General features: G+C 40.1%; 1 protein-coding gene across 2 annotated transcripts; it reads right to left on the bottom strand.

Annotated features, from left to right (window-relative positions):
- Nucleotides 1–794: 794 nt before the first annotated feature.
- On the bottom strand, nt 795–26072 carry LOC139638053 (B-cadherin-like). Of its 2 annotated transcripts, none has more exons than XM_071512076.1 (18): nt 25872–26072; nt 24901–25015; nt 14873–14961; nt 14477–14630; nt 13657–13790; nt 13261–13416; nt 12411–12555; nt 11128–11300; nt 10731–10859; nt 10194–10379; nt 8655–8899; nt 7941–8083; nt 7248–7339; nt 5926–6058; nt 4948–5166; nt 3978–4108; nt 3297–3440; nt 795–1979 (listed from the first exon to the last, which is right to left on the bottom strand). In XM_071512076.1, exons 1-18 carry the CDS (start codon nt 25920–25922, stop codon nt 1767–1769), a joined length of 2652 nt encoding a protein of 883 aa, XP_071368177.1. In that variant the 5' UTR covers nt 25923–26072; the 3' UTR covers nt 795–1766. The 2 variants fall into 2 exon arrangements, with proteins under 2 accessions (XP_071368177.1, XP_071368176.1); XM_071512075.1 differs by having other exon boundaries at nt 13657–13797; nt 14370–14630; nt 25872–26071.
- Between the last annotated feature and the right edge of the window lie 78 nt (nt 26073–26150).

The raw sequence follows: 26150 nt of genomic DNA, 5'->3' as shown, positions 1-26150 counted from the left end.
CTGTTTTTTTTTTTTTTAAATCCTTGCTGCTGCATTTTGAACAAACTGGAGATGTGAAAGAGACTTTTGACTGATGCTAGAAAAGTGGAACAGGAGTCTAAACACAAGGAGAAAAAAAGCATGACCGACTTTCTCCAGATGATTAAAATGGTAAAAATGGGCGGAAACAAGACTGCCACACTCTCTTTACCTGTTCATCAAAGCTTCAGTCAGCATCAACAAGACCCCAATTTGATGACATTTTGTCTCTCTGAGAATATTTTTATTGTTAGATATGATTTTGTCCAGAATTCCATGACTATCTGTATTGTAGAGAGATAACTAGGATCAATACAGTCATTCTTCTACATTCTCTAATTGTGTTAACGTCTTGTAAATTAAATAATGGTGAAGTTTAACATCATTTTGCTGGGGACCCCCTGGAACCCCCGCAAGCACCCCTGGTGGTCTCCAGACCCCACGTTGAGAACCACTGCTCTACAGTGTCAAACGTTGCACTATGATCTAAAAGGATTGAAAAAAAAAAAAAAAAAAACAACCGTTCACTAAATCTGCTGCTCAAAAATGTCATTTTGCTTCAAAAAGTTGGCTTTTGATTAGCTGGGTTGAAACAACTTTCTCCAAAACCTCAGATAAAAACCATTCATCTGGCTCCCTCTAGTGTATTAACAATGAACTGCAATTAGAAAAGTTCTGAACTCCTGATGCATGACGCACTTTTTGTAAAACAGATGAACATCTTAAAATTGACTGGTTGTCTGATTAGTAAAATAAAAAAGATAAGTGCAAGTGCATCATTGTATTAAAAGATAACTTTATAAAAATCCAAAAATCAACACAGGGTATGTAATGCACCTTCAGAAGCAACAGCACAAAGTTCCCAGAGTGACATTACAACGTAATAATAAAGACCCCAACTTAACAGATACTTATCAAACATTTTAAAAAGTATTTATTGATATAATTAAACTCAGTGACCAAAGCTTCTGAGGCGGATATGGCATTGGTTCACACTTCTGTAAATTCATGCCTCGAGCAGTAATCTTAATACAAAAACAATGACAAATTAAACAGAAGCAATGATATGATACAGACTCCACAATAACAGAACGAGAGAGAAGTCAAGTACAGAATGGCATTGTCTGGTCTAGTGTGGTCGCTGCAGGGACAGCATTCCACTTAGTGCACAACCTTGGGTGGAGAGGGAGCGTGTCTGTGTATGAGTAATGAGTGTGCGTGTGTAGCAGAGCGAAAACTTACACTAATGATACAAGTAACACTGCAAGTGCGTGCGGGTGTGTGTGTGTGTGTGTGTGTATGGCCATCCATCTCCTTCCAGTGTTCCTCAATAAGCTACACTGAGGGCTAAAACATCTGAACCCTCTGCGCGAAATCCATAAATGAACTTTCCAAGATGATGATGGGCCTCCAGAACTCAGCAAGGCACAGAGAAATGAATGAAAAAACAAACAAACCACAAAACAAGCATCTTTAGTCTTTAGCGTAGTGATCAGACAGGGATCCAAAAAAGACAGAAGGTTAATCAGGTTGGATTAAAAACAACCGTAGGCCTCTGAAACAATGGCTGTTAACTTGCTAACAGGACTGGGAAGGAAGGTAAACAACCACAGCCCGCAAAAAACAAACAAAAAATCTGCCGGTGCTTTGCTGTTTTGACTGAGGCTAGTTTTTCCCGAGGATGCGTTCATTTATCAATCCGTGCTTACATGGATCTATCAGTCAAGCGTGCGTCCCGTCTGTCCGTTTTACAGCATGTCGTCCTCGCCGCCTCCGTACATGTCGGCCAGCTTCTTGAAGCGGGGCCCCCACTCGCTGAAGCAGTCGTAGTCCTGGTCCCCGCTGCTGGACGAGTTCAGGGAGGAGAGGCTGCCGGCGTCCGAGCCGCCGCCTTCGTAGTCGAACACCAGGAGGGAGTCGTAGGGGGGCGCCGTGGGGTCGTTGTCGGCCGCCTTCAGGTTCTGGGGAGGAAGACGGACACGAGATCATTTATGGAGTTTGGGTTTTATTGGATACTGTGCGGTCGAGAGTCGGGAAAGATGGGAGAGAAAGAGAGAGGATGATGTGGCAAACAGCAAGCCAGATTCAAAACATGCAAAAACACGGATGTGCCTTAACCCGCTGAGTCACCAAAAACAGCCTGATGTGCGGTTTGATTTTAATACATCAAGTTACTATGAAGCTTTAACACATGCACAGTTCACCTTAAGCTGGCAACAGACTATGAGACTAGTATTTCACACAAGATGATGGGTGGTTACAGAATCTGTCTCTCTGTCAGAAAGCGATAATCGAGGCGAGTGTGGGTGCCATATCAAATGACCCAATATAGACTATATTAGGGCTGCAAAAATGCAAAAATTTTCATTGTCGATTAATCTGTCGATTATTTTCTCGATTAATCGATTAGTTGTTTGGTCTATAAAATCAGAAAATGGTGAAAAATGTGGATCAGTGTTTCCCAAAGCCCAAGATGACGTCCTCAAATGTCTTGTTTTGTCCACAACCCAAAGATATTCAGTTTACTGTCATAGAGGAGGAAAGAAACCAGAAAATATTCACATTTAAGAAGCTGGAATCAGAGAATTTTGACTTATTTTTCTTAAAAAATTACTCAAACCGATTAATCAATTATCAAAATAGTTGACGATTAACTTAATAGTTGACAACTAATCGATTAATCATTGCAGCTCTACTCTATATGCAAAATTCTGTCATTATACGACAACGGGAAACAGACAAACTAGATAGCTGGAAATTATTAAGATGAATTTATTTTAGTAATCAGATTGGCATATGCTTTAACATTCAACTTGCTTATGCATACTTAATTGGAATGTATGCATCTTTGTGTTTGTGCGCCTACACCAACAAGGTAAAAGAGCGAGTCTGGCCATGTTGTATACTATTTTTTAACACAATTTTAGAATTCTACATGTCACAATAATTCAAAATTCATCACTATTGCCAGCCTTTCAGCCATCTCACACTATAGGGGTCCACCGAGATTCTAGTCATGAATTATTGGCCCCGTTCAGATCAGGAGGCAAGAGACCCGAGTTTGTAGCCCATCCCGCACCGAACTTCCATTAGCTGGGTTTCCACTCAAATATTTGTTTACGAATGATGCTGTATAGAAGAAGCCGAGTGGAAAAACTACATTTGAACAATGGCGTAGGCTCGTGAGGAGTCGGTGGGGAGGAGCGACCGCTTTGTCTTTTCGTTTCAACCCGAGTCGCGTGCGGTTTCGAAACGGCTCGCGTCGGCTCTCGACTCACATCGTCGATGAAGTTGCCGATGTCCTCGGGGTTGGCGGGGCGGGGCCGGTACTGAGGGGCCGGCATGAAGTTTGGCACCACGTCGTTCCTGAACACATCGGGGCGGTTGTCGAGGCCGCGATGGAGGACGCTCAGATCGTAGTCCTGGTGGGAGACACATACACACAAATGTGCTAAGTCACGGTCGCTATCCTCGTTACGGTCAATATGGCATAGTAGTCTGCACATCGTATAGAGTTCAAGTAAATTCACGTATCCGTTCTCTTCTCCTTCTCATTGTTGCCATTGGCATTTTATAATGTTTCCATCCATTTCATACTGCATATACGTCATGTGTTTGGTAGCCTCACATATATTTTGCATTCATTACATATACGTACATATTCTGCATTCATTACATATACGTACATATTGTAAATTATTCTGTATGTTCTACTGCTGTTATTTTACACATCCTCAGAATGCTGTAGCCTAATACTTAATTGTGTTTTTTCTTTGTGGTATCCCATTAGTATTTGGTACTGCGATGACTAAAACTTCCTCATGGGGATCAATAAAAAAAAAAAGTTTAATCTTACTGTAACAGAATAAGAAATCAGATCATAGTAAAATTTTACTTAGCAACACTTAACCGAGCCAATATGTCACTCCATCCATCCCCACTTTTATCGTGGCATTTACCTGATCGTCCTCTCCTCCTCCCTCTTCATCATAGTAATAAATGTTGTCTCGGATGTCGTCTTCCGGTAGCAGAGGCTCCTTCTTCTCTCCTCCTCTTCGTCTCATGAAGACCAGCAGCAGCAGCACCAACACTGAACACAGAGAAGAGAGCAGAGAGCTTAACGCAACACCTCAAAACCAACACATCAATCCAATTCAGGGTTCCTACACATTTTCAATAAAAAAAATCCCGTACATTTTCCAGACCTTGATTTGTTTTGAAGATTTTGTCTGGTGTTCAATATGATTTACTCAGATAGACATCTTGCCCCTGCTAACTAGGTCATATCACTGTATAGATGAAGATTGTTCTTCACAGCGACAAATATCACAATATGTGAGATGATTGGCAGGGTTCCTACACGGTTTCCATTTTAAAATTCCATATTTTTCCCAGACCCTATGTTCTTGACTAGATTTGATTTTGGTGGGTATTTGATATAATGCATGCTGACAGCGGCTGGGTAATAAGAGCGTCCCTCTATCTGAACATTATTCTTCACATCAACAAAAACTGTGGACTCAGAGTGGCTCTACATAACATAACATAAAACAACATAAAAGCTAGAATTATGTGTGTATCGGACCTGAACCGCAACATTTTCCATACTTTTCCAGACATTTTTTCAAATTCCCAAACTATTCAAGACCTGGAAATGATCAAATTCATTTTTAATACTTTTCCAGACCTGCGTAGGAACCCTGCCAATTGCTTGCAGTGTGAACGTGGGGTTAGAGGTTTTTCATTAGGACTTTGTTGAACTGCGCATGTCTGAAATGTTGGGCTTCCCAATGCAGCTCCGATGCAAAATTCTTTTCTATGACTTTCCATATCCAGCCAATTTTCAACTGCAGTCTCTGGACATGAATGTAAAACATCAGTAAGAAAATAATGTTCATAACCAACTCTAAAATGAAGTATCATACTCACTCAGCAGCAGCAGGATGGCTCCCAGGATTCCCAGTATCATGGGCAGGCCGGCGGCAGCTGTGGTGCGGTCTTGGCAGAGCACATCAGCCCCGGTGCACTCGCACACCTCGGCCTGGAGGGTGCTGACCTGGGACATGCCCTGGTTGTCTGCAACCTGCATCACTACGCTGTACATTCCCATGGGTAGCGGTTTGGTTAAGGTCAGGCTGATGCCCGTTTCTGCAGCAAAGAGAGGAAGGATGGAGGGCGATTTAGTTACAGCGTTTTTCTGGGTGTCACAGGCATTCTCTGAGTATTGTCCTTTCAGTATAAAAGCCCAAAAGCGGGTTGAGAAATGTTGACTTTATTTCAATAACAACAGTGAAACACTATTTAGCTGATGATGACGTGTGGTATTTTGTTTACATCATAAAACAGACGTGGGAGTTACATAAACCAACAAAACATAGATGCATGTACCACTGGTTTGGGTTTTTGTATTTTTTGTCTGACCATGGCAAAGAGAAGACTTTATTGCTGGTTTTGGTCATGGAGATAGAGAAGCCAGAGGAGGGAGCATGAAGCATGAAACCCTGCATCTTTGTTGCAATTGGTCAGATCATGTCGTGCATGTTCCTCTACAAATGTGAGCTTTCCTGAAAGCAGTCGGTTCTGCCTAAAAACTCAGATGCAGTGCTTTTTACCAAGTGCTTTCTATCTACCTTGATTTCTTTGAAACAGCCATGCAGGGTATTAGGATACTAGGGCTGTTTATTAATGCATACTATACAGTAATATTTAATAGTATGTATCTATGTAGTATCTATGTACTCTATTTCTTAACTTATTATTTTTATTATTATTCAGTGGGTTTTATTTTCCATCTTATGTTATGCTCATTCTATGTCTATTTTCATGTGTGTAATTTCTTTGTTGTAAAGCATTTCTTGCATGAAAGGTGCTATACAAATAAAGTTTGTTATTATTAATAGTACATACTGGTTTCGTTCATCATCGCGGTCCAGTTGGTGTTGGACATGCCCTGTAAAGTGACGGTGTATGGAGCAGCGAAGCCCGGTCCATCTTTATCTGTTACCGACAGCAGCTGAGGAACCGACTCCTTGTTACACACCTGAGGAAACACAGACAGTTACCTCACATGTATATTTTTAGGGGTCCACGCACGAAGTGCTGGGAACCCTATTGTTTTTGTTCATATTATTATTATTCCGTTTCTTCTTCTTCTTCTGCCTGTAACAGCTACAGCGACCAAACTTGTCAGATACGTTGAAAGTCTCAGCCGCTACTCAGGTAACGAAACCAAAGTCAGTTGGCCTCATGGTGGCGCTATAACAAGCAACTTTACGGTTTGGCCTATAACTTCTGAACCATATGGGCCACAATCAAAATTCCACTTTCCCTGGATTCCTTGGTTCATCCATCCATATAGGCCCCACCCATTTCCGCCAAACTAGATTTTCTGCCATTTTGAATTTTGTCCAAAACAGTTTTTTCGCTTCTTCCCCTACATATTTTGTCCAATCTTAACCAACTTTCGCTCACAGCATGTCTGGACTGTCCTGCACAAAAGTTATCGAGCAGTTTTTTGATAGTCCATACCGTTTTGCTACAACTGGCTTTCAAAATTTGTAGGCAAGGCCTAATATACAAAAATTGCCCTAAGTCAGGAAGTTGTTGGCCTACCGTAAACTAATTTGGTACATATGTGCACAGGCATGCAACATTTGGTGGTATTGTAACCATAGTTGATCATAGTTAAAATACTCTAAGCATAGCTTGGACAGTCTCATTACTTGGCCCTATTTTTTTGTGCTCCCTCCATTGCCCCCCTGTGGACTCAGTAGCCTCAGTGGCCTAATGGTTAATGAATAGGTCTACCATGCAAAAGATTGTGGGTTCAAATCCCATGGGTAACGCTGTCTCCTCACACCACTAAGCTTGTGATAACTAAGCATAATGTCTTAAGTTTCTAACTTTTGGACAAATGACCATATGAAAAGATGAACTTGAGTCAAGGGCCAACACAAAAGCCGGTGTTGGACTGCATGTCCAAACTTCACACATGTGTGTGTCTTTCTACCTTCTGTAATGTTTTGTCTATCTGTCTGTCTTATCAAATTGTGCTTGGACCCCTCAATCGCCGCTTGCGGCTATATTTACTCTTGTTATTGTAATTGAACGGCTTTGTGTACTTTTGAGCATTTTTGAAGTCAGTAGTTTTACTTTTATGTAATGTATGTGTCTTTAACTCAACATGACGAGTTTGAAGTTGGTTTCAGCCTTTAGAAAGAGATACACACCTTGATGGTGCGCTCATTGACGGTGGGTGCGTTGTCGTTGACATCCTCTAGCTGGATCAGCAGGGTGCCGGTTCCTGTGGCTGGGACCTCATCTGGAGAGACAGCACAAAAACACACACACACACGCGTCAGGACAAAGAAACACTACATTCTACAGAAGACAAACTGTGTTCAACACCAAAGGTAATAATCAAATCCAAGAATGCCAAGTCGATATTTGTGTCCTTGTGGAGAATGGTCTTCCCAAGTTGTCTTGGACAGAACAAACATTTTGAGAATGTGCGGACAGAGAAGCGTCCTTGCAGTTTGAGATGGACTGTCTGCTTGACGCCCCACGATCAATTAAGATACACAGCTGTTCATTTTCCCAATATCTTTCAATAGACTGCACTGTGCCATTGTGCTGTTTGGATGTAATGCGTCATTACCGCAATTAATCTCTCTGTTCTGATCCATCCTCGGTTGACAGGTGAACTTCCAGGATCTTTTTGTGGATTTATGTGCTGTGGGGATTAATGGTGTCTTGTGCTTTGCTCTGCTTCTTTGTGTTTGTCTCACATCATTCTGTTCTATGACTGATTGTTGATCAGTTAGATGTAGTCAGGCTCTTTCTCTGTAAAGTTTCTTTGAGACTTGCGATGAAGGGCTGTATAAATAAATTAACTTGAAAGAAAGATCCTGCCTCCCACCTACCGTTGTCATATGCAATGACGACTGCGGTGTATTTGTTGTTCTCGATGGAGGGGTACTCTCTGTCCATGGGGCTCTTCACCTTAATCAGACCTGTGGTCTTGTCCATGCTCAGCCAGCCTGCCCGGTCGTTGAATATTTTATACCTGGACACACAGACATGGATAAAGGAACACATAAAAGCTTAGCAAGGTAGTTAATTACAAACTAACAGTCCTCACAATGGGGCATTCACCCAGAGAATGTAACCTGCACACTTTTTTTTTTGTCTGTGATATTTTGATACCAAAAATAAACAATAAATAATAATGGTTTGTGCTGTAATTAAGGTTTCCTTTTTCTTTCCTGGCTCCAGCATTACGCACGTTGGATCTTGTGTTTACACTTACGTATTTTTTCCCCTGCTTCATCTGTTGCAACCTCCGTTTTTATTGCCGATTGAAAATTGCCGCTAAGATTTGAGTCTTTGACGAGCGCCCACCACAGGATCATGCAAAGACGAGCCCCGATAAAATCACCCTACCCTGGACTACCCTGAACTCTGCCTGATCTCACATCGTTGCCAAATCGGGCTTCAAAAACATGTAATGTCTCCTCAGCTTTAGGGTTTAATGAATTGACGTTAAACTAAAGCTTGTTAAAATATTTTTCTCCAGCAGTGGTGGTAATGCTTTTGCTTTTTTGAAAAAAAAACATAGGTTAAGAGCTTGATCTTACGAGATTTTCTGTTTGCGTGCGGTATCGGGGTCAATGGCGGTGTACTGCACCAGGACACTGCCGACGGCCAGGTCCTCCCGCTTCACCACCAGCTTCTCTGGTGGTTGGAAGATTGGAGCTTCGTTCACATCCTCCACATTCACCACCACGGTGGCGGTGGCGGTGGGCAGCTGAGTGGCAAAGGGAATCTCATTCTCCACTGCAACCAGCAGGGTGTACTTATTGGTCTTCTCGAAGTCCAGACCCTGGATACATGGAGTGAGAAGCACAAAAGATCAGAGAAATGTCTTACATCAATATATTGCTGCTGCTGAATGAGAAATCCCAAATCCATTTTTTTTTACTTGTATTGCTTATCATTTCATACAGTAGTTATGATTACCATTTGATTAATAAGGTAAGATGAAACTAATGATCCCAGTGGGGAAATTGGGTCACTGCAGTAGTAGCAATAGGGAGGGAGAGTTGTCAAGTCGCCCCCTGTTGTTTGCGTTCATAACTGGCCATCAAAAGGAATTGGATGGTTTGCACATTTCATATTACACAGAATGCTGGTGGCATTAAAATGCAATACTATAGTTTTCATTGAGATTTTCCAAAATGGATGACGAAGCCTGTTGTGCCAATGGTGTCTCTGCCACTCTACTCCAGTGAGCATCCAGCGTGGTGAAAACCTGCGAGTCAGGACATGTAGAGCACCATATAGATTGCTCTGCCTTGTTCTAGAGATGTGACACAGTCATACAGTGCAGAAGTGAGGCTGTGGCTGTAGTCCTTTTGTACAAGCGTCTGTACACTTATGTTTTTTATGTAATTCTGTTGTTTCATCTCATTCACAGCTGATGTGCCTTATTGTTGCAAAATGTCTGATATATGAAAGTTCAAGCTGTTACTAATTTATAATCAATTATTAAAAATGAAGTTGTTTTTGTTTTTCTTTGAACGCAACCAGCAGATAGTGCAAGTTACACTTTCCATCCCTATAGAATACAGCAAAGAAAAATGATATAAAAAAAAAAGGATCATATAAGCATACACATCCAACAATTTCGCCACATGAATATGTTAAGCACAAATGCATGAATGAAAGTACTAGATGGTATGATTTTACAGCATCAAGAGTAAAAGAGCAGCAGTTGCAGCAATAGAAATTAATAAATGAAATTAAATATTAAGAATAAAAAAAGGCATACAGATAAAAGCTACAAATCTATGTAGTATGAAAAAAGTTGGAAAATTGATCAATATGTATGCAATGTATAACAAATGAAGAAAAAATGAACGTGCAAAGGAACACAAAAATACACATTTGCATTAGCAGGTGTACAGAAGGCCATCCATATATGTCGTCGTCGTCCAAAGCTAAACACCTTATTTAATATAGTCACTTTACAGATGTAGATACAGAATGTGTAGATTTGGAAAACGTAAGTTACTAGCTCTGCATCTTATCAAAAACTCTATATGGAGGAACCATGTTAGAGTTGATAATAGTATTAGAAGATGTTATGAGAACTCCTACTCTAGCTGATGTCCTACCTTAGCAGTGGTAATGATTCCTTCGTCTTTGGTGTGTCCTGCTTCCACAGTGAAATATCCCTCAGGATCGCCGTCGACGATTGTGAATTTGGCGTTCCAGGCTGGGGAATGGGGCTCGTCGCCGTCGGTTACCGACATCTTAGTTACCAGGGCTCCTACTTTGTTTTCTGGGACAGTCGCCTCGTACTGGGAGAAAGCAAGGCACATGTGTTAAAAGAGTGTCTGAGTGTGTGTGACCCATCAGCCAAATTGCTCACAGTGTGAACGCATGATTACAGTCCATCTGGTATCTACCTCAATAGATTACAATCACTTTAGACTTGTCTCATTAATCATCCAATGTCTGATCACAAACTAGATTTACTAGCACTAACTGAAATCCAGCTCAAATCCTGTAAGAAAAATCCGGTAATACCAAGAAAGCAAAAAAAAACAAAAAAGCAACCTTAGACGTTAACAAACATGATTTTGTATGAGTTAACAATTCCCAAAGTTGCTCCTGTATGCTTTTGCTTGTGATAAATATATAGTACTTACCGTGGGTTGAGTGAAGGCCGGAGCATTGTCGTTGCTATCGGTGACAGTGAGGATGACTTTCGATCGCCCGATCAACCCATCTCCCCTCGCATCCGCTGCCTGTATGTCCAGAGTGTACTTGGGGTGTTTCTGTTGGCAGACACACAGAATGAGTTTAGATCATCTACAGGGCTCAAACTGCTCCTCTTCAGGCAGGAACCATGGTCAGAGTTCACCACCAGCATTTCAATAAATGTAGCGGTGTTCCAAGGTATTTAGGTATGTTTTGAGACATACTGGAAAGCTCTAGCACAAAATGACACCCAAATACCAAGCTGAACAACAGCGTGATAGGTTAAAGGAAAAATCCACCTTAAAACACTTAAACACTGTAAAAAAAAAAACGTTACTGGCTCACCTCTCTGTCCAGCCCTTTACCGGTGACTCGGATGATTCCATTGACTGGGTTGATGTCGAACAGATTGTCACTGGGCAATTTTGGCTCCTGGTTCAGAATTGTGTAGCGGATATCCGAGTTATCATTACCTGGCTCGTCCAGATCTGTGGCCGTAACCGTTATCACCTCAAAGTCTGTTGGCAGGAGTGGAAGATTAACTAGAATAAAAACAGTCTGGAACACCTGCAATGCAATTGTATTTTCTTTGCACATTTTATTGATTCATTCGTTAACAATTCTGTGCTCTGTAAATTCATTCTTCATTTAAAGGTTGTAATGTGAGAGACAGTATTGTATATAGAGACATCGCACTATCAGTTTTGAATGGGAAAATCCAGCAGAACTGTGTTATTAACAACTCATGCAAGTTGGGGGCAAGATCAACCGTCTCTGCCAGCAACCGTTTTATACATTTGAAATAATCTAATAACATGATATTCTCAGATATATAACAGTCAGATTCCTACTGTGGACTGCATGGTGATATGACTGTTGACAGCTCATACAATGACAAATGTATGTATGGGATTGTAGTAAACCAGATTTGTCTTGAATGTTTTAATCTCACTGTTTCGTCAAGCAGTGGATGGAGCTGTGTATAAGCATCGGTGGAAAAAGTGGAAAAAATATGTTTTCCTGTGACAACAGTGTCCTTTGAAACAAATGTTAACATTCCATGTTGGTTTTCGTAAATATGTAATACAAATGATTGTATGCATGTCAAAATGTCGGCTATTGGTCACTTCAGTCTAAAAACATTGATATCTGCCTTACAAAAAAACAAAAAAAAACATTGAATGTTTTTCAAACAATGGTTAAAGGTAGGGAGGATGGTGAAAATTGTAATAGTTTTTCCTTAATAGTTTAAATTGATTTTATATGAAACATTGAATGTTTGCTGATCATGTATAATGCTGTAATGTGATGAGATGTTTGTTGTGGCATCTGTAACTTTGTGCTGCTTTTCTTGGCCAGGTCCCTCTTGAAAAAGAGATTCTTAATCTCAATGATGCTAACCTGGATAAATAATGGTTAAATATAAAAATAAATAAAAAATAAAATATAATACACATGTAAATGTGTTTCAAGAAGTGATTTACAGGATAAAGCATTGGGGCCTGGACTGCAACAAGTCTGTGCTAACACAAAATGAACCAGACAAGGATGCAATGACCAGCCAAAAATATTGCCAGTACACAAGGACAGACATCTATTCAGACTTCAACTGCATCCACTGATGGTACCTTTAGGTGAGGCCTCTGGAACTTCTCCAAGGTAGGTGTCTTGGGTGAAAATGGGTTTGTTGTCATTCATGTCGATGACGTTCACTATGATGTCCATAGGATCCTCACTTGAACCTGAACCTGCTGCTACAGCATGAGCTTGGAGCTGCATAAAACAAACACATTTGCATTACAATATTATACTTGTAAGGTTAGTGCATCCACTTCTTTTCATTACTTAACTGAACGCCTTATAAGAGAGAAAGAAAATTTCAAGACTTGAGCATGTCAAGTATAATGTATGTCTGAATGAAAAGTAAAGAAAAAGTATGGATTACAGCATTATGAGGGTGTGCAACATAACCGCAGTAAATCATATGTATGATATGAAAATATACCTAAAATATTTAATATATGCAGTATGAAACAGGTGCACACATTGTGAGAATTTAAATATGTGTGCAATGTAGCAATGAGAAGCATATGGAAATATGAAGAAAACAGATATGTAAATTTAAAGCAAACTGTGTATTGTATTCACATTAACAAGTCTACAAATGCCATACATGTGTATGATGTATTGGTGGTAAATAAAAAGGAGGATAAACCTTTAAAATAATACAAATTCAAAACAAAAATAAATAACAAAAAAAAGGAGGGGAATTTATGTTTTCTGTTAAAACCCCTATTGTCATATAACTTACACCAGAGTTTGATGCCACTTTATGACAAATACAAGGTAAACGTTTAAAAATGTTGGTAAAGTGAGTTCAGGTGGTTTCCCCTCCGTTACATTCCTGGAACACACACTAAGAGTGTATGTATAAAATTCTACACATTATCTATAGACTATTTAACATCGGAGACCTACCATGTACTTGTCCTGCTTCTCTCTGTCCAGTGGCTGTGTAACATACAGAAAACCAGAATTTCTGTCCACAGTGAAGAGGCCAACAGGAGGCTGGTCAGCTCCTGGTCCAGTGATGCTGTAGTGGATGGTCACCTTATCAGCTTTATCAGAACGGATCTGGACAAATCACACAAAGCCTGCATTAGACTTCTCTTCAAGGACCACAACAAAAAAAAAATCAAATACCACAATGGGGGAAAATGTTAAGAGGGGTCTACGACTTATCAATACAGGATGAATGTGTTAAAACAACATATCAGTGACTGCCATGGAAACAGGTTTGTGACTTTGTTGTACCATCCTTTAGAGATGCAAGTATTCAAGCTGCAGTTTGACTGGGGTTTTGGTTGTTCTTACCTGAACCACTTGTGTGGGGAAGGGTCCGTTGTTATTCTCAGGGAAGTTAATAGGAGGGATAACCCAAGCTCTCTTTCTCCTTTTCAACCCTTCAGTGGACTTGGGGAAGATCAGAACAGGCACATCTGGACTGGCTGCAGTCTGGGAAAACATGCAGACGTGTGGTCAGTAAAGGGTCGCACAGGACTACTACAGTACTTGCATATACTCCTGAAAATAAACTTAATCAATAATAATAAACGCATCAAAAGGAAAAATGGTGGCACTGTGTACAAATAAAAAATAAATCTGAAAAAAGACATGAAAATGAAACATATTCCTCTCAGTGTACATCTAGTATATATTGTAAATAAAACTACTATTGACTAAAGATGAAGCAATGGTGCAATAGGGGTGGGGCTCTGTTGGAGAATGACTGAGGGGGGGGGGGGGGGCAGGGTGAATATATTGTAAAATTGTATTGTCATTTGTATATTATTTGGAAAATAAAAAGACTTTGAACAAAGAAGAAAATGAAACATTCCTGAGGTGAGATGAAGACTGCACATCACCTACTTTGGCTTTAAAAACTGGGTGGAAAACTAATAATGCACAGTAAACAACTGAACCAATGGAGTCTTGCCAATTCATAAACAGACAGTGGGGGGCAGTGTTTTATTTATTTGTACTACCAAGGAGGTTGCAAGTTCCCTCAATACTGTCTCCCATCATACCTCTGTGATATTGGCAGAATCCACCTCAGTATGATGCTGCTGATGGTGTCCTTGGTGATGCTGATGATGCGCCTGATCATTGTTGTGGTGAGTCCCGTGGTGGCTGCCCTGGTGATGCCCATGGTGGTCGCCATGGTGATGGCCGTGGTGATTCCCATGGTGCAGCACCATGACGGGGATGGTCATCTTGCGTCCCTGGGAGTCCAAGGTGTGGATGGAGAAGTCCTGGTGTCCATCATGTAGAGTCACCTCTCTCTTTACCTGGTCATGCCACAGGAGTTGTGATAAAAAAAAAAATGAAAAAAAAAGAGGAAAAAAATCCAACATGTTGAATTTCTGAATCATGCAAAGCTCTTAATACTTTAAGCAACATTGCATCCTTTCCTTAGTATACCAACGTTCTATAGGTATCCTACAGAATTTTCATAGTTGTTAATATGAAGACTAAGTCGTCTCATCACTGAAAACTGTACCTGTTACTATGTCTGTTAAACTCTACTCACCTTCAATGTGCCGTCTGGCTCTACTTTAAAACGGCTGTCGTCGCTGCTGAAAACAAATCTTGTGCGGCCTGAGCAGTCATCAAAGCCCACTGGAATGGAGAGGCAGAAATACTTCACTGTTACACATACAGTACATATAGAAAACAAAGAAATAAAGGCCTAGTCCTCAGAACCTCAACAACAATGTAATTCACACCGCTTTACAGAAGTAGACTTGGCAACACACTGACATTTGTCAAATTCCATGCCAATTACCTACATACATAAAGGAACATGGCTCTTCCCCAAAGATAAAGGAACAAACAGAACATAAACAAAATAGAAGCACACCCGCAAAATAGCACAAGGATGAAAGGAGGAAGATAGTTTTACTGTAAAGAGAACAACACAACCTTAATGGCAAAAGTGCATTTTGTGAAATGATCCTGCATGAAGCAGCAGGTGATGTTAGACGTGCAGAAAATATAGATCTTTGTGCAAGGCTCATGTAATTAGGGCAACTCAAATATGATATTGGGGTGTAAGGCCAGAAAAATGAATTAGAGCTGTGTTATATTAGTTGTACTGTATTGGAGTTGGACCCTATTAGAGCTATTAGACAAAGGAGTGGTTAGACCACTAAGCCACCACATGCTAATTCTACCACACACTGAGTTAATGCATACTGTGACTTCAAAGCTCTCAGTGGTCTTAACCACTCTAACTAAAAACCACATCAGCTACAACTCTAACGCAGCCTACCTCAAACACATTGATTCCTGGATTGATGGATGCACAATACAATATTTTGACCAGATTTAGGCAGCACCTTTGTTTTGTTCTTTTTTGGAATTTGGTTAGAATTTTTTTTCTTTTTTTTTTTTTATTTGTTTATAAACCCCTGGCAGGTTAGAGAGTAGTTTAATTCCGGACACTGGATGTGGGTATTTTCTATATGCCCGGAGAAGGAGGTTGGTTCATTCTACACATGCATACACAACCCCAGATACAGCAGTGTAACCTCTGTATTCATTCAGCTGCAGTGGCCTCTGAATGCTGAATAATTGCCCCACTGCTAAAAAATAAACAATCTACATTTCTAGAGGATAAAAAGAAGAAAAAATCCTCTCTATAAAGTTAAAAAGCCTATATTATTCTTGGCTATTTCATGTTAAAATGTTGGAAAACGCACCACCAACAATGAAACATGTTTCGCCGTTCTCTGCACTCTGAAGGAGGGTAATAAAGTAATAAGTAAGTAATAAAATAATAAAGGCTTTTTAACTTTATACAGAGGAGAGTGCCTTGGAAATATGGGGAGTCCATATGTAGAGGAAAAAAGAAAAAAAAAAAATCCAATGAGTAGCTCCAGTGAACACGTTTGAAGCCCATGCAGCGTTCCTCTTCTGATCGACAATCTTCCTAGTTTGATGTGGTTCAAATGTGCGGCCAAATACGAGTCACTTTTAAATCCACAAAAGCACTGGAAGTGATACTGGGAAAAGGTCTGGGAGTTAACCCGCAACCAAGAAATTCTAAAGGAAACACAGCATGGTGCTCTGATATCACTTCAACTAAAGAATGTAGTCAAACAAGAAAAGTGACTAGTGGAGATTACACGAAGACCAGAGGGGTAGCACCCATCTCTGTAGTGTCAGGTTACACACACACACACACACACACACACACACACACACACACAGGAGTGTACTCAGGTCACAAAACTAATGACACGACTTAATTGGGAAATATGGAAATTACTCGAGACTTCCTTGTGACTTAACTTACAATGACTCGAGATGACTCACAAGTGCTGTAAATTCTTACTTCATACTTATTTTATGCCAGGTGTGTTATTTGTTGAAGTGCTATGGATTGATATATGATTTAAATTTCTTGAATGTTTAAAGGTATTTTGGCCCCGAGTTCCTATCCGTTTCCTCTATTATACTATGCGTTTTTAGTTTGACCACATTTATTGAAATACCTGTTGAAATTAAATGAAATTCAATGAAAACTTGATCTCATTTGTGGTTTACATTTCAATTTTCAGACTACTTTTCAGACTACTTTCAATAGTCTAGTAGACTTGGTGTATAACAAATGGCTAACCGACCTAGTGCATTCCTTCAGAGATTGCTTAAAAGGTACAATAAACACAGTGAAAATGCACTAGGACATTGCTGAAAAAGACCAACTACCTCTGCTCCGTCTAAAACTGCCACAAATAAATAAGTGCTAAAGGTGAGACTTGATTTTTTACAAGTATGACATCAGAAGACAAATAATTGGAAGTATTGGGTGGTGGGAGAACAGGAATCTCTTGTTGCATTCCTGTACTAAACAAAAATGGCTTATGATAGTGTGTTCATTCCCGTCAATGACCTTTAGTAGGTCCAATCAGCCCATTAGTATCTAGTCTGTGCTGTAATGCCTGGCTTTCATAGGCAAATGAAGCAAGACAAATCACTTTCATTTTAGGTGGCCCGAATTGAGGTCAAGAGGTATTTTTCAACTTGATCCTGATACAAAAGCCAATCAGCTCTACAGGCACCTGTAAATTTATTTCCAAAATGGATGACAAGCTCATTCTAACAGTGGTTTGTGGTTTCCCTGAGCTCGTGACATGACCATTTATTTAAAAAAATAAAGAAATAATAAGAAGGAGGAAGATGTCAACCAAAACCTACATGACCAAAAAACTATCGTGCCTGGACTGGAGGGACGTTCATGAATAATCAATGGCCGATTATCCATTGTGTAATCAAGTCGATCAAAATGATCAAATAAGACACATAATTAGATTGTTGCGGAATGCATAAGTGTCATTGGTGCATGCCTATTGATGCAATGTTTTAAGATGCACACAAGAGGGAGCCATGTAACCCATTTGTGGGGGTGACCTTGCCACATCCGGGGACTGGTACCATTTCCTACACTGATTTTCTGACTAACTTGTGTGTCTGTGAAAGGAAGTGAGGAAGGTGAAGTTCAGTTCAGGACATTTTACACACGAGAATGATGAAGTAGTTATTGTGATGCAGTGTACAAATGCAACACTAGGCTACAGACTATATAACCTCTAGACTATATTCAATCGTCCATATTTTATAGAGGTTTTTATATGCTCTAAAAATGGACTACAGTGTAGATTTTCTATCAGCTATGTACACCTACTTTTAGGAAGAGGTGAGTTTGCTGAGCCATGATTACGCTGGTGAGAAACGACCTATGAAATGAAAAGTCAAGCCTATAGAATTTCGCATTTTGTGCTTTCAGATTATGATTATCATTCTGCCCTTATGTGTCCATCTACATTAGTCAAATGTTTGGACATAACAATAGTAAGGGGAAATCCATGCATGTTTTGTATGGGGTTGGGTCACCTTTTGCCACTATATAATGGATTTAAATTGAACAGCTATCAATAATTAATTTGTTAATGTGAGAGAACATCAAATGTCATAAAATTATTTTGTACCAAGCGGGTACGCTGGTACTGTAGTGCACTGGTCTCATGTAAACCCACAAGATCTTTACTTCCTTCCTTAACTCAACCTTGCATAGTTATTGGAAAAATTCAGTAACTATGATTCAATGTTCATCTATGGGTGGGCGTAGCAATGTGAAATATATATGAATGTCATCCTTCTCACTGCTATCACATCACAAATCACATGTACGAAACAAACCAGAAAGAAAATGAGAAGCGATCTGTGGAGGAAGTCCCCTAATCCACATGACTGGTCAGGGTGGCCAAGGGTAACATCACTGACCAACAACACTACACAAAACTGGAGTTACATTGCCAAATAGTCATTTTTCCCCCCAGCTATCTGATATAGGACTTGAGCTGTTCGTTTTTTAAATAGAGGAAAACCTTTTGAACTTTCAAAAGTTATCATACAATGCGTTTTCAGTTTATGCCCATAAGAGATCAGCAGCATGTCTGGTTGTTGAATCTCAAAGAACCTTCCTTGTTCGTTTCACAGTTACGGAACTACCAGGGTGATTTTTCTTGAAATACCCCACAGATGGGGCATCCCCATGATATGAGGGCAAGATATGTTCTTGCCATGTCATGGGCTAGAATCTGGCTCACCACCTTTGTCACATGCAATCTCTCTCATGCCTTTTTACATTATATGGAAGAAATGCCTGATAGCCTACATAATCTTAAAAAAAAACTCTCTCAGATGAGTTATATTATTGCCCAGCAGCAACGCCAACACGCAGTATTATCATCGTTTAAAAATAAATCGGAACTGATCTCAAGATTGTGCAATGCGCTGACTTAACCTGATGACTAAGTACCAAGCCACTTTGTGTTTTAGGGGATTCCGGTTTATGACTTTCCACGACAAACAGTTATAAAATTACTGCTAGTGAACATGGATCATGCCCCAGTGTGACTGGAAGGGAAATAGATGCAGCAAAATGGCTGCTTCTAAGAACTGGGAGGGAGGGAGATTACAGGGGGATGGAGGGGAGAGGGAAAGTGAAAGAGTCAGATGTCATGAAGATATGCAATTAGAGAAAGCATGCAGGCAGAAGAGAGACAGAGGGACAGAGATTGCGATGGAGGAGATAGATGAGCGTTCAAACTCGCCACAAGAGAACTGTTGGAGACTGAAGCTGAGCAGCAGGCAAATCTAGGCAGTGAGATAATCCACACAATACTTATGTGTTGTGGGGAAAAATGGCAACATCTCAAGTTTAATCCGATGAATTTAAGGTGCATGTTATTCAGCCAAAGTGAGGAACCAATGCAGCCAAATTCACACACATACACACTGTCCCATCAGCATTCAAACCAGTTTGTTAAGTAAGGGCGCACCCTAATTTATAGCGAAAGGGATAATCTTTTCATCCGATCTTGGGTATTGGTGAAGTTGAAAATAATGTGTCGTTTCAGTTTGTGAAACAGGCCCAGTAAATTGGCAATGAAGTGATCCAAAGGGTTTAGCTCAGGCTGTTATTTAAAAGGGCAGAATAACTGGTTTGACGTCTCTAGGCAGATTACAGATCCTGTACCTACACGCCTGGGTAACTAGGCAACCACCTTAAACACAGAGGAGCCCAGAGTCAAATTCACACACACACTTGTTTTACTATATGTTTAAGGCTATTCAATTGGTTTGCATTTGCTTCCTAAACCAACCCACTAAATGCTTAACCTTAACCTAATTCTGAACCCTTAAAGGGGCATTAATTAAGTGATCTATGACTTCTATCAATCTCTATTGGTGACCAAGGAATTGCACCAACATCGACAGGTCTCTGGCACAGTTTACAATGGTCTGTAATTGACATAAACAATAAATGTCTAAATGTCATAAATAATATCTTTTAACTCCAAATGGCAGGAAGACTATGGGCCAGAAAGTGAGTTTTGAAAGCCAGAAAGTCATTGGTCATTGGTAGGGTTGGGCATCAAGAACCGGTTCCAAAATTCCGATTCCAAAGGAATCATTAAGACATTTCAATTTCGATTCTGCTTATCGGTTCCTAAACAGTTTCCGTGGTGGCGGCATGCACCTTTGGTTTGTAGTCCGCCAGTAAAACCAACGAAGAAGAAGAAGAAGTTTCCTGTTTCTTAGTTATGCAGTTTAGTTTAGTTATGCTAAAAGCGGTAGCGATCTAAAAGTCCGCTAGCCGTGATGCTAATTTTCGCTGTGTTAAACTCCACTGAGTTATGCTAAAAGCGTTAGCGATCTCAAAGTCCGCTAGCTGCAATCGAGTTTTTACTAAAAGTATTAGCTCTCTGAACTAATCCAGCACTGGATGGCGAGCCCAGCCCACAAGATACAGAACCTGTTGCCTGCAGTAAGAAGACTGAACTAAGGAACACGTATTCCACACCTACTTCAAGTGCGGTAGGATTGAACTGTACAGACACACACACATACAGCTCCGGAGACAGACAACATACATACCTTTCTTCATACCGGCCATACCGGAGTCGGAGTGAGAACTGTGACTCTTACAAAGACTTTGAAAAATACCCGGGTCTTTATTGTTTTTTTTTTTTATGTGCGCACAAGTTAGAAGTTTCTGAACATGACTTGTGTAAAGTCATATTTAAAAAAAAAAGTTTTTTCTGTGAAATAAGCATGTGACCTGTTTTGACCCTGCCCCTCAAAGAATCGTAATCGAGAATCGTTAAGAACCGTAATCAGAATCAGAAATACTTTACTGATCCCCGAGGGGATCAATCGATAAGCAGAATCGGAATCAGAATTGTTAAAATCCAAACGATACCCAACCCTAGTCATTGGTATTGGTCAACAACCCTATCAAGCCCCTGGTCATTTTGTGCTATGGGACAGTACAAACCTTACCTATTTGCACCTTTAAAACCCCAAAAAGTAAGTTGTCAGCTCTCACTTTGATAATTCACTTTTTTTTTTAGGTTTAAGGGCATTATGGTAATGTTAAGCATTTAGCAGGTTGGTTTAGGAAACAAATGCAAACTGAATGCAAGCCCCTACATAATTTGGTCCTCACAAGCACAGAAGTACGACTCACATCAGCCGGCCCGATGGCACTGCTGATGACATCACCCTGACAAGGCCAACCCAGTAAGAAACATCTCCCAGCAAAGGACAGATAGGCTAGGGTTTTGGGATACCATCCGAATCTGCATTTATTATTTGCACTGTCTCTATAGTTTTATATTATGTACATTACCTTTACTTATTACCTCTTTTCGTTATTACCTTCCTGTACTTGATTTCCTTGGCAGTGTTCCGCCAATTGCTGCTGTGGCACCGGAATTTCCCCAAAGGGATCAATAAAGTGCTATCTTATCTTATTTGATTGACGGCTTAAGTCACTGGTGTTTCAGGTAACCATACGAGCTACTTCACCCATCAGCACATCATTTACTAGAATTTACAGCTCAATATAGGATTGTAACACAAGTTAGAGCTGCAACGATTAATCGATTAGTTGTCAACTACTAAATTAATCACCAACTTTTTTGATAATCGATTAATCGGTTTGAGTAATTTTTTTAAGAAAAATAAATCAAAATTCTCTGATTCCAGCTTCTTAAATGTGAATATTTTCTGGTTTCTTTCCTCCTCTATGACAGTAAACTGAATATCTTTGGGTTGTGGACAAAACAAGACATTTGAGGACGTCATCTTGGGCTTTGGGAAACACTGATCCACATTTTTCACCATTTTCTGACATTTTATAGACCAAACAACTAATCGATTAATCGAGAAAATAAATCGACAGATTAACGACAATGAAAATAATCGTTAGTTGCAGCCCTAACACAAGTAACATAGCTGGACCAGCAAGCAAGCTAACTTACCAGCTTTTTCTAACTTTCTCTTACTGGTCACTCATCCACAACACAAAGCACCGATGTCCCAGCATCCAGTCTTGCCACTGCATTTTGCTCAATTAACAATCACAATTACCTCTATTCACCACAATAAATTTACAGGATTTTCTCTTATTGACAATGATACAGGAACATCAACAATTCACTCTGTAACAAAACCACAAACAGACACGCATGGCACAGTGACAATAAGACGTCGCATTTAGTCCAAGGGGACTGTGAAGGATATACAATGGACATTATGCTACACATGTCACTCTACATACAGGATATTATAGCATTTTGTTAAATTGTTTGCGTCTCAAGTGTGTGTTGCTGCTGTCACCTCTGGGATACGTAAATTACCTCCCCATCCATGTTGAGCCATCTATATGCAAAAAGGCATTCCATCTTTATTTGAATACATGTATTGTCATGTATACGTCATCTGGACAGCTGAGTCCACAACTGAGTCATTTAATTCTAGGAGGTAATATGTGTGTGGGTTCTTTTGGCAGTCACTACTTGTTGGCAACACACCAAGATGCAAGACGGTCAAACTCTTTCCTGTACATGGACTCATCATTGTTGGAGATGAGGCCTAACATGGTGGTGTTGTCTGCAAACTTTATGTATTCAGGGTGCATACAGAGGACAAAACTTTACAGGGCTTACAACTTTTTATGTGATTAGAGATCCTAATTGTTTTTCTTTACATAGGGTAGTTGAAAATCTATTTGTGTTCAGTCTGAACCAGAACACCATATTGCCTAAGATTTAGTGCTGGATCAGCACTGGGTTGCATTTGAGCCAATTTTCAGCACTGCTTCTACTAAAAAATACAGACTTTAAAGTATTGGTAAAAAAAAAACAAAAAAAAAACAGATCACTTTGCTTCAATTTCTGAGATTATACGTGGCTTTTGGCTTTTAATGCTTCTTTGATAGCCTATTTTACCTTAGCAGCAGTGCATCTGTTATGAAAGAAGAAGACAGATATTTGTCAATCAGGGTTAATTGTAATCTGGCCAATAATCTGTACTTGAACACCAGACATATTTTAGTGCAGCCCAAGCTCTGGTTAGCCCCTCAGGGTCCCGATTCAAAGCTGCAGAAGGAAGACAATGCTGCACTTCAGCCACTAAACAGGCAGGCTTTGTTGATTCTAAACCAGCCATAGCACAGCACCAAACAGCTGACTAACACCACCACATCACCTGGACTGTCAGTGATGTTAGTGTTAGGCCATTACACCCATCGTGTAGATGTTAGGATGTACAGGTATGAGGCAATGTAGATGGGAAATGTTACAGCAGGAACTGGAATGAGATTTAAAAAAAAAAAAAGAAAAAAAAAAAGGAAACCATAGAAAGCTATGAGGAACAGAAGTTTGTTTGTGCAAATTGCACCATAACACTAGATAGACTCCTATTCTGACCTACAATGCTGTCACTGCAAGTCTCAAATTACCTTCACGGCGTGATTGCAAATGACAGAGTATTGTGCTTTTGAAGAGTAATTATTCTTGTTGTGTCTGCTTATAACAAGCCTCTGGATGTAATGTCTATGTGGATGTGCTGTTTACCACAATTAGCTAACAAACTCAACAAGCTCTTAGTTTACTGATCTACATTTCTTGTCAATCAGACCATCTTAGATTGCATGCACTTTGGAAGGGTCTGGAATCTTAAGGTGTCCAGTATCTTTACACAAATTGAAAGTTTTCCCAAAATAATTTGGGGCTAACTTAAATCTTCTGATGACTCATCTTTATTCCCACAAGAATCTAAAGAAGCTTGACTGTTGGGGCTGCATACAGTCAACAATTCAACATTGTTAGATAAGGCATTAAGCTATACAGAGCACTCAACTGTATTATGATTTAGCGTTGTGTTATAAAATCACGCAAAAATGCTATTTACAGGAACATGCCAGTGAAAGAACATAGAACATACACGTCATATAAAAACCGCCCAGGTAAACTATCGCACTCAGGTAAAACAAATCAAGTGCTCCTCTGCATTGGATTATAGGACACCATTTGAAAAGCTAAGCCTGTTAAAGCCTAATGCCAGGGGTCTGCAAAACAGGCTGGGGCACATAGTTTTGTCATGCAGGAAGCAGCATTATCTGTGGTGCAGAGAGAGAGCGAGCTGAGACCTGAGGTTGTTTGGGCTAGAAGTCGAAACAATGTGAACAACTTAAGTCGGTAGAAGGCCGTCTGAGAGGACAGAAGGACACCAATAAGGGTGGGGTGGGGGGGTGATCCATGCCAGTACACCCCTTGAGAACTCTCCAATATTGTCATTCACACATAAATTGTGTCACTAAATGCATTTTGTATAAAAACTCTGGGTTCCCACCATACCAACTAAAAGTGTTCTTCCTTCTAGGTTTCTTAATTTTTTATTTATTTATTTGTTTCCACTCTTGTGTCCACTCCAGTTGGGCTGTGAAACCAGTTGGGAAAATACATTTTGTTGAATTCCTGTAAGTGACACATTTGTGTAAAAAAAAAAAAAAAAAAATCCCTGACATTCCCCCTGAGAGTTTATCAAATTCCCCGACTTTCCTTGTCTTTTCCTTAACATTCCATGATATTCCATGAATTCCATGACCAGTGGAGACCCTTATAATTATATACCCCCATAATTGCGTCGACACATATTTTTAACCACGCCTGTGTACAGAACAGCTTCCTGGTTTGTCCTTACCTTTACCCAGGATCCTGCCCCGCTGCAGTACCTTTCTGTGCACTTTGAAAATCAACATATCCGCGTCGAAACCAGGCACACATGTTGGCTCCTCAGAAGACACTAAAGTCAAGGCCTAGGGGGAAAAAAAGAAACAAATAATAAGCCTCTAATATAGCCATATCAAATTAAAAATCATTTGATGAAAGCAAAGACCTATAGGCAAATTCCGGAATTTGAAACATTTAATTAATACGTTGAAAACATTAACGTCTGATTTTGGAAAAAAAAGTAAACGTTCTCAGAAAATAAGTAGCAATGAGTCATTTCAACTGTTTGAAAACTAGTCAGGTGTACGCTAACGTCAATATTCAAGCAGACCGTCGACGTGGAAAACAATAATGTCATATTTTGGAAAGGCTTAAATTTACATATACATTCATTTTATACATGGACATTTTTCCCGAAATGAAACACATTTAGGCAACGTTAATATTAAAAACAGCTCGTGATTTCCAGTGGCCAAATAGGCTACTTCAGTCGAAACCTGCCAACGGAACAAGGACGAGGGCCCACATAGACCCCCCCGAGACTTAGCTAACGTTAGTTCTCTCGAATGGAAAGCAAGACACGCCAAACTCTATTCAAAAATCTGGCAATTCAATGCCGCCTCGTGTATTAGCAATTGTACACATCTCACAGAACATGGCTAAAGGCCTTTTCTAAATCGTCAATATCCACTCTTCAATTCGGCATATATCTGATACACCAAGCAGCACTTATTTCAACAAAATTTTGCCCGTTATTCCCTCAATCTAACGTTACTAAATACTAACGTTATACAGGGGAAGGCGGCGCCGAGCAGTGCGAGACACTTAAAAAAGTTGAGATTTTATTGAAATAAAGAGCTGCTTGTTAGACAGCCCATATGCGGAATTTACCAAAGACTGGCGTCTGTCGAGTCAACGTACAAAGTTAGCAGGAAATCTCACCTGAAAAAAGACGATTAGAATTCCCAACACCGCGAACCAGGCGGTCCCCATTTGTTTGTAAATCCTCTTTAAATATTCCTCGCAAGGGAAAAAAGTCAATGTAACAAATTCAAAAATATATTCCTTTGTGGCTTTCGTCGAGGTTTCTTTGTCTTGTCTCTTGCAAGTAGTTTGACTGACTGAGGACGAACCCAGCCAGACGAGTTGCAGCAGGTACTTTCGAGATATGACGTCAGCTCACAGGTGTGCTCGTTCCGCATTCCAAATATGGGCATAGAG

Source organism: Centroberyx affinis, unplaced genomic scaffold (genome assembly GCF_046629955.1).
Source record: "Centroberyx affinis isolate AG114_WGS23_722 - 3 ecotype Tasmania unplaced genomic scaffold, CSIRO-AGI_Caff_v1 ptg006068l_1, whole genome shotgun sequence".
In the NCBI taxonomy this organism is placed as follows: domain Eukaryota; kingdom Metazoa; phylum Chordata; class Actinopteri; order Beryciformes; family Berycidae; genus Centroberyx; species Centroberyx affinis.
This window is presented reverse-complemented; position numbering and strand designations above follow the sequence as displayed.

What these genes read in the sequence shown, in the direction of transcription:
- LOC139638053 (XM_071512075.1), bottom strand. Translation starts at nt 25,922, where the DNA reads ATGGGGACCGCCTGGTTCGCGGTGTTGGGAATTCTAATCGTCTTTTTT. An exon ending in ATTCTGCCAATATCACAGAG is followed by an intron (nt 13,798 to 14,369) that starts GTATGATGGGAG and finishes ATGTTTTCCCAG; the next exon opens with ACTGCAGCCAGTCCAGATGT. An exon ending in TCAATGAGCGCACCATCAAG is followed by an intron (nt 6,059 to 7,247) that starts GTGTGTATCTCT and finishes GTGTTTCCTCAG; the next exon opens with GTGTGTAACAAGGAGTCGGT.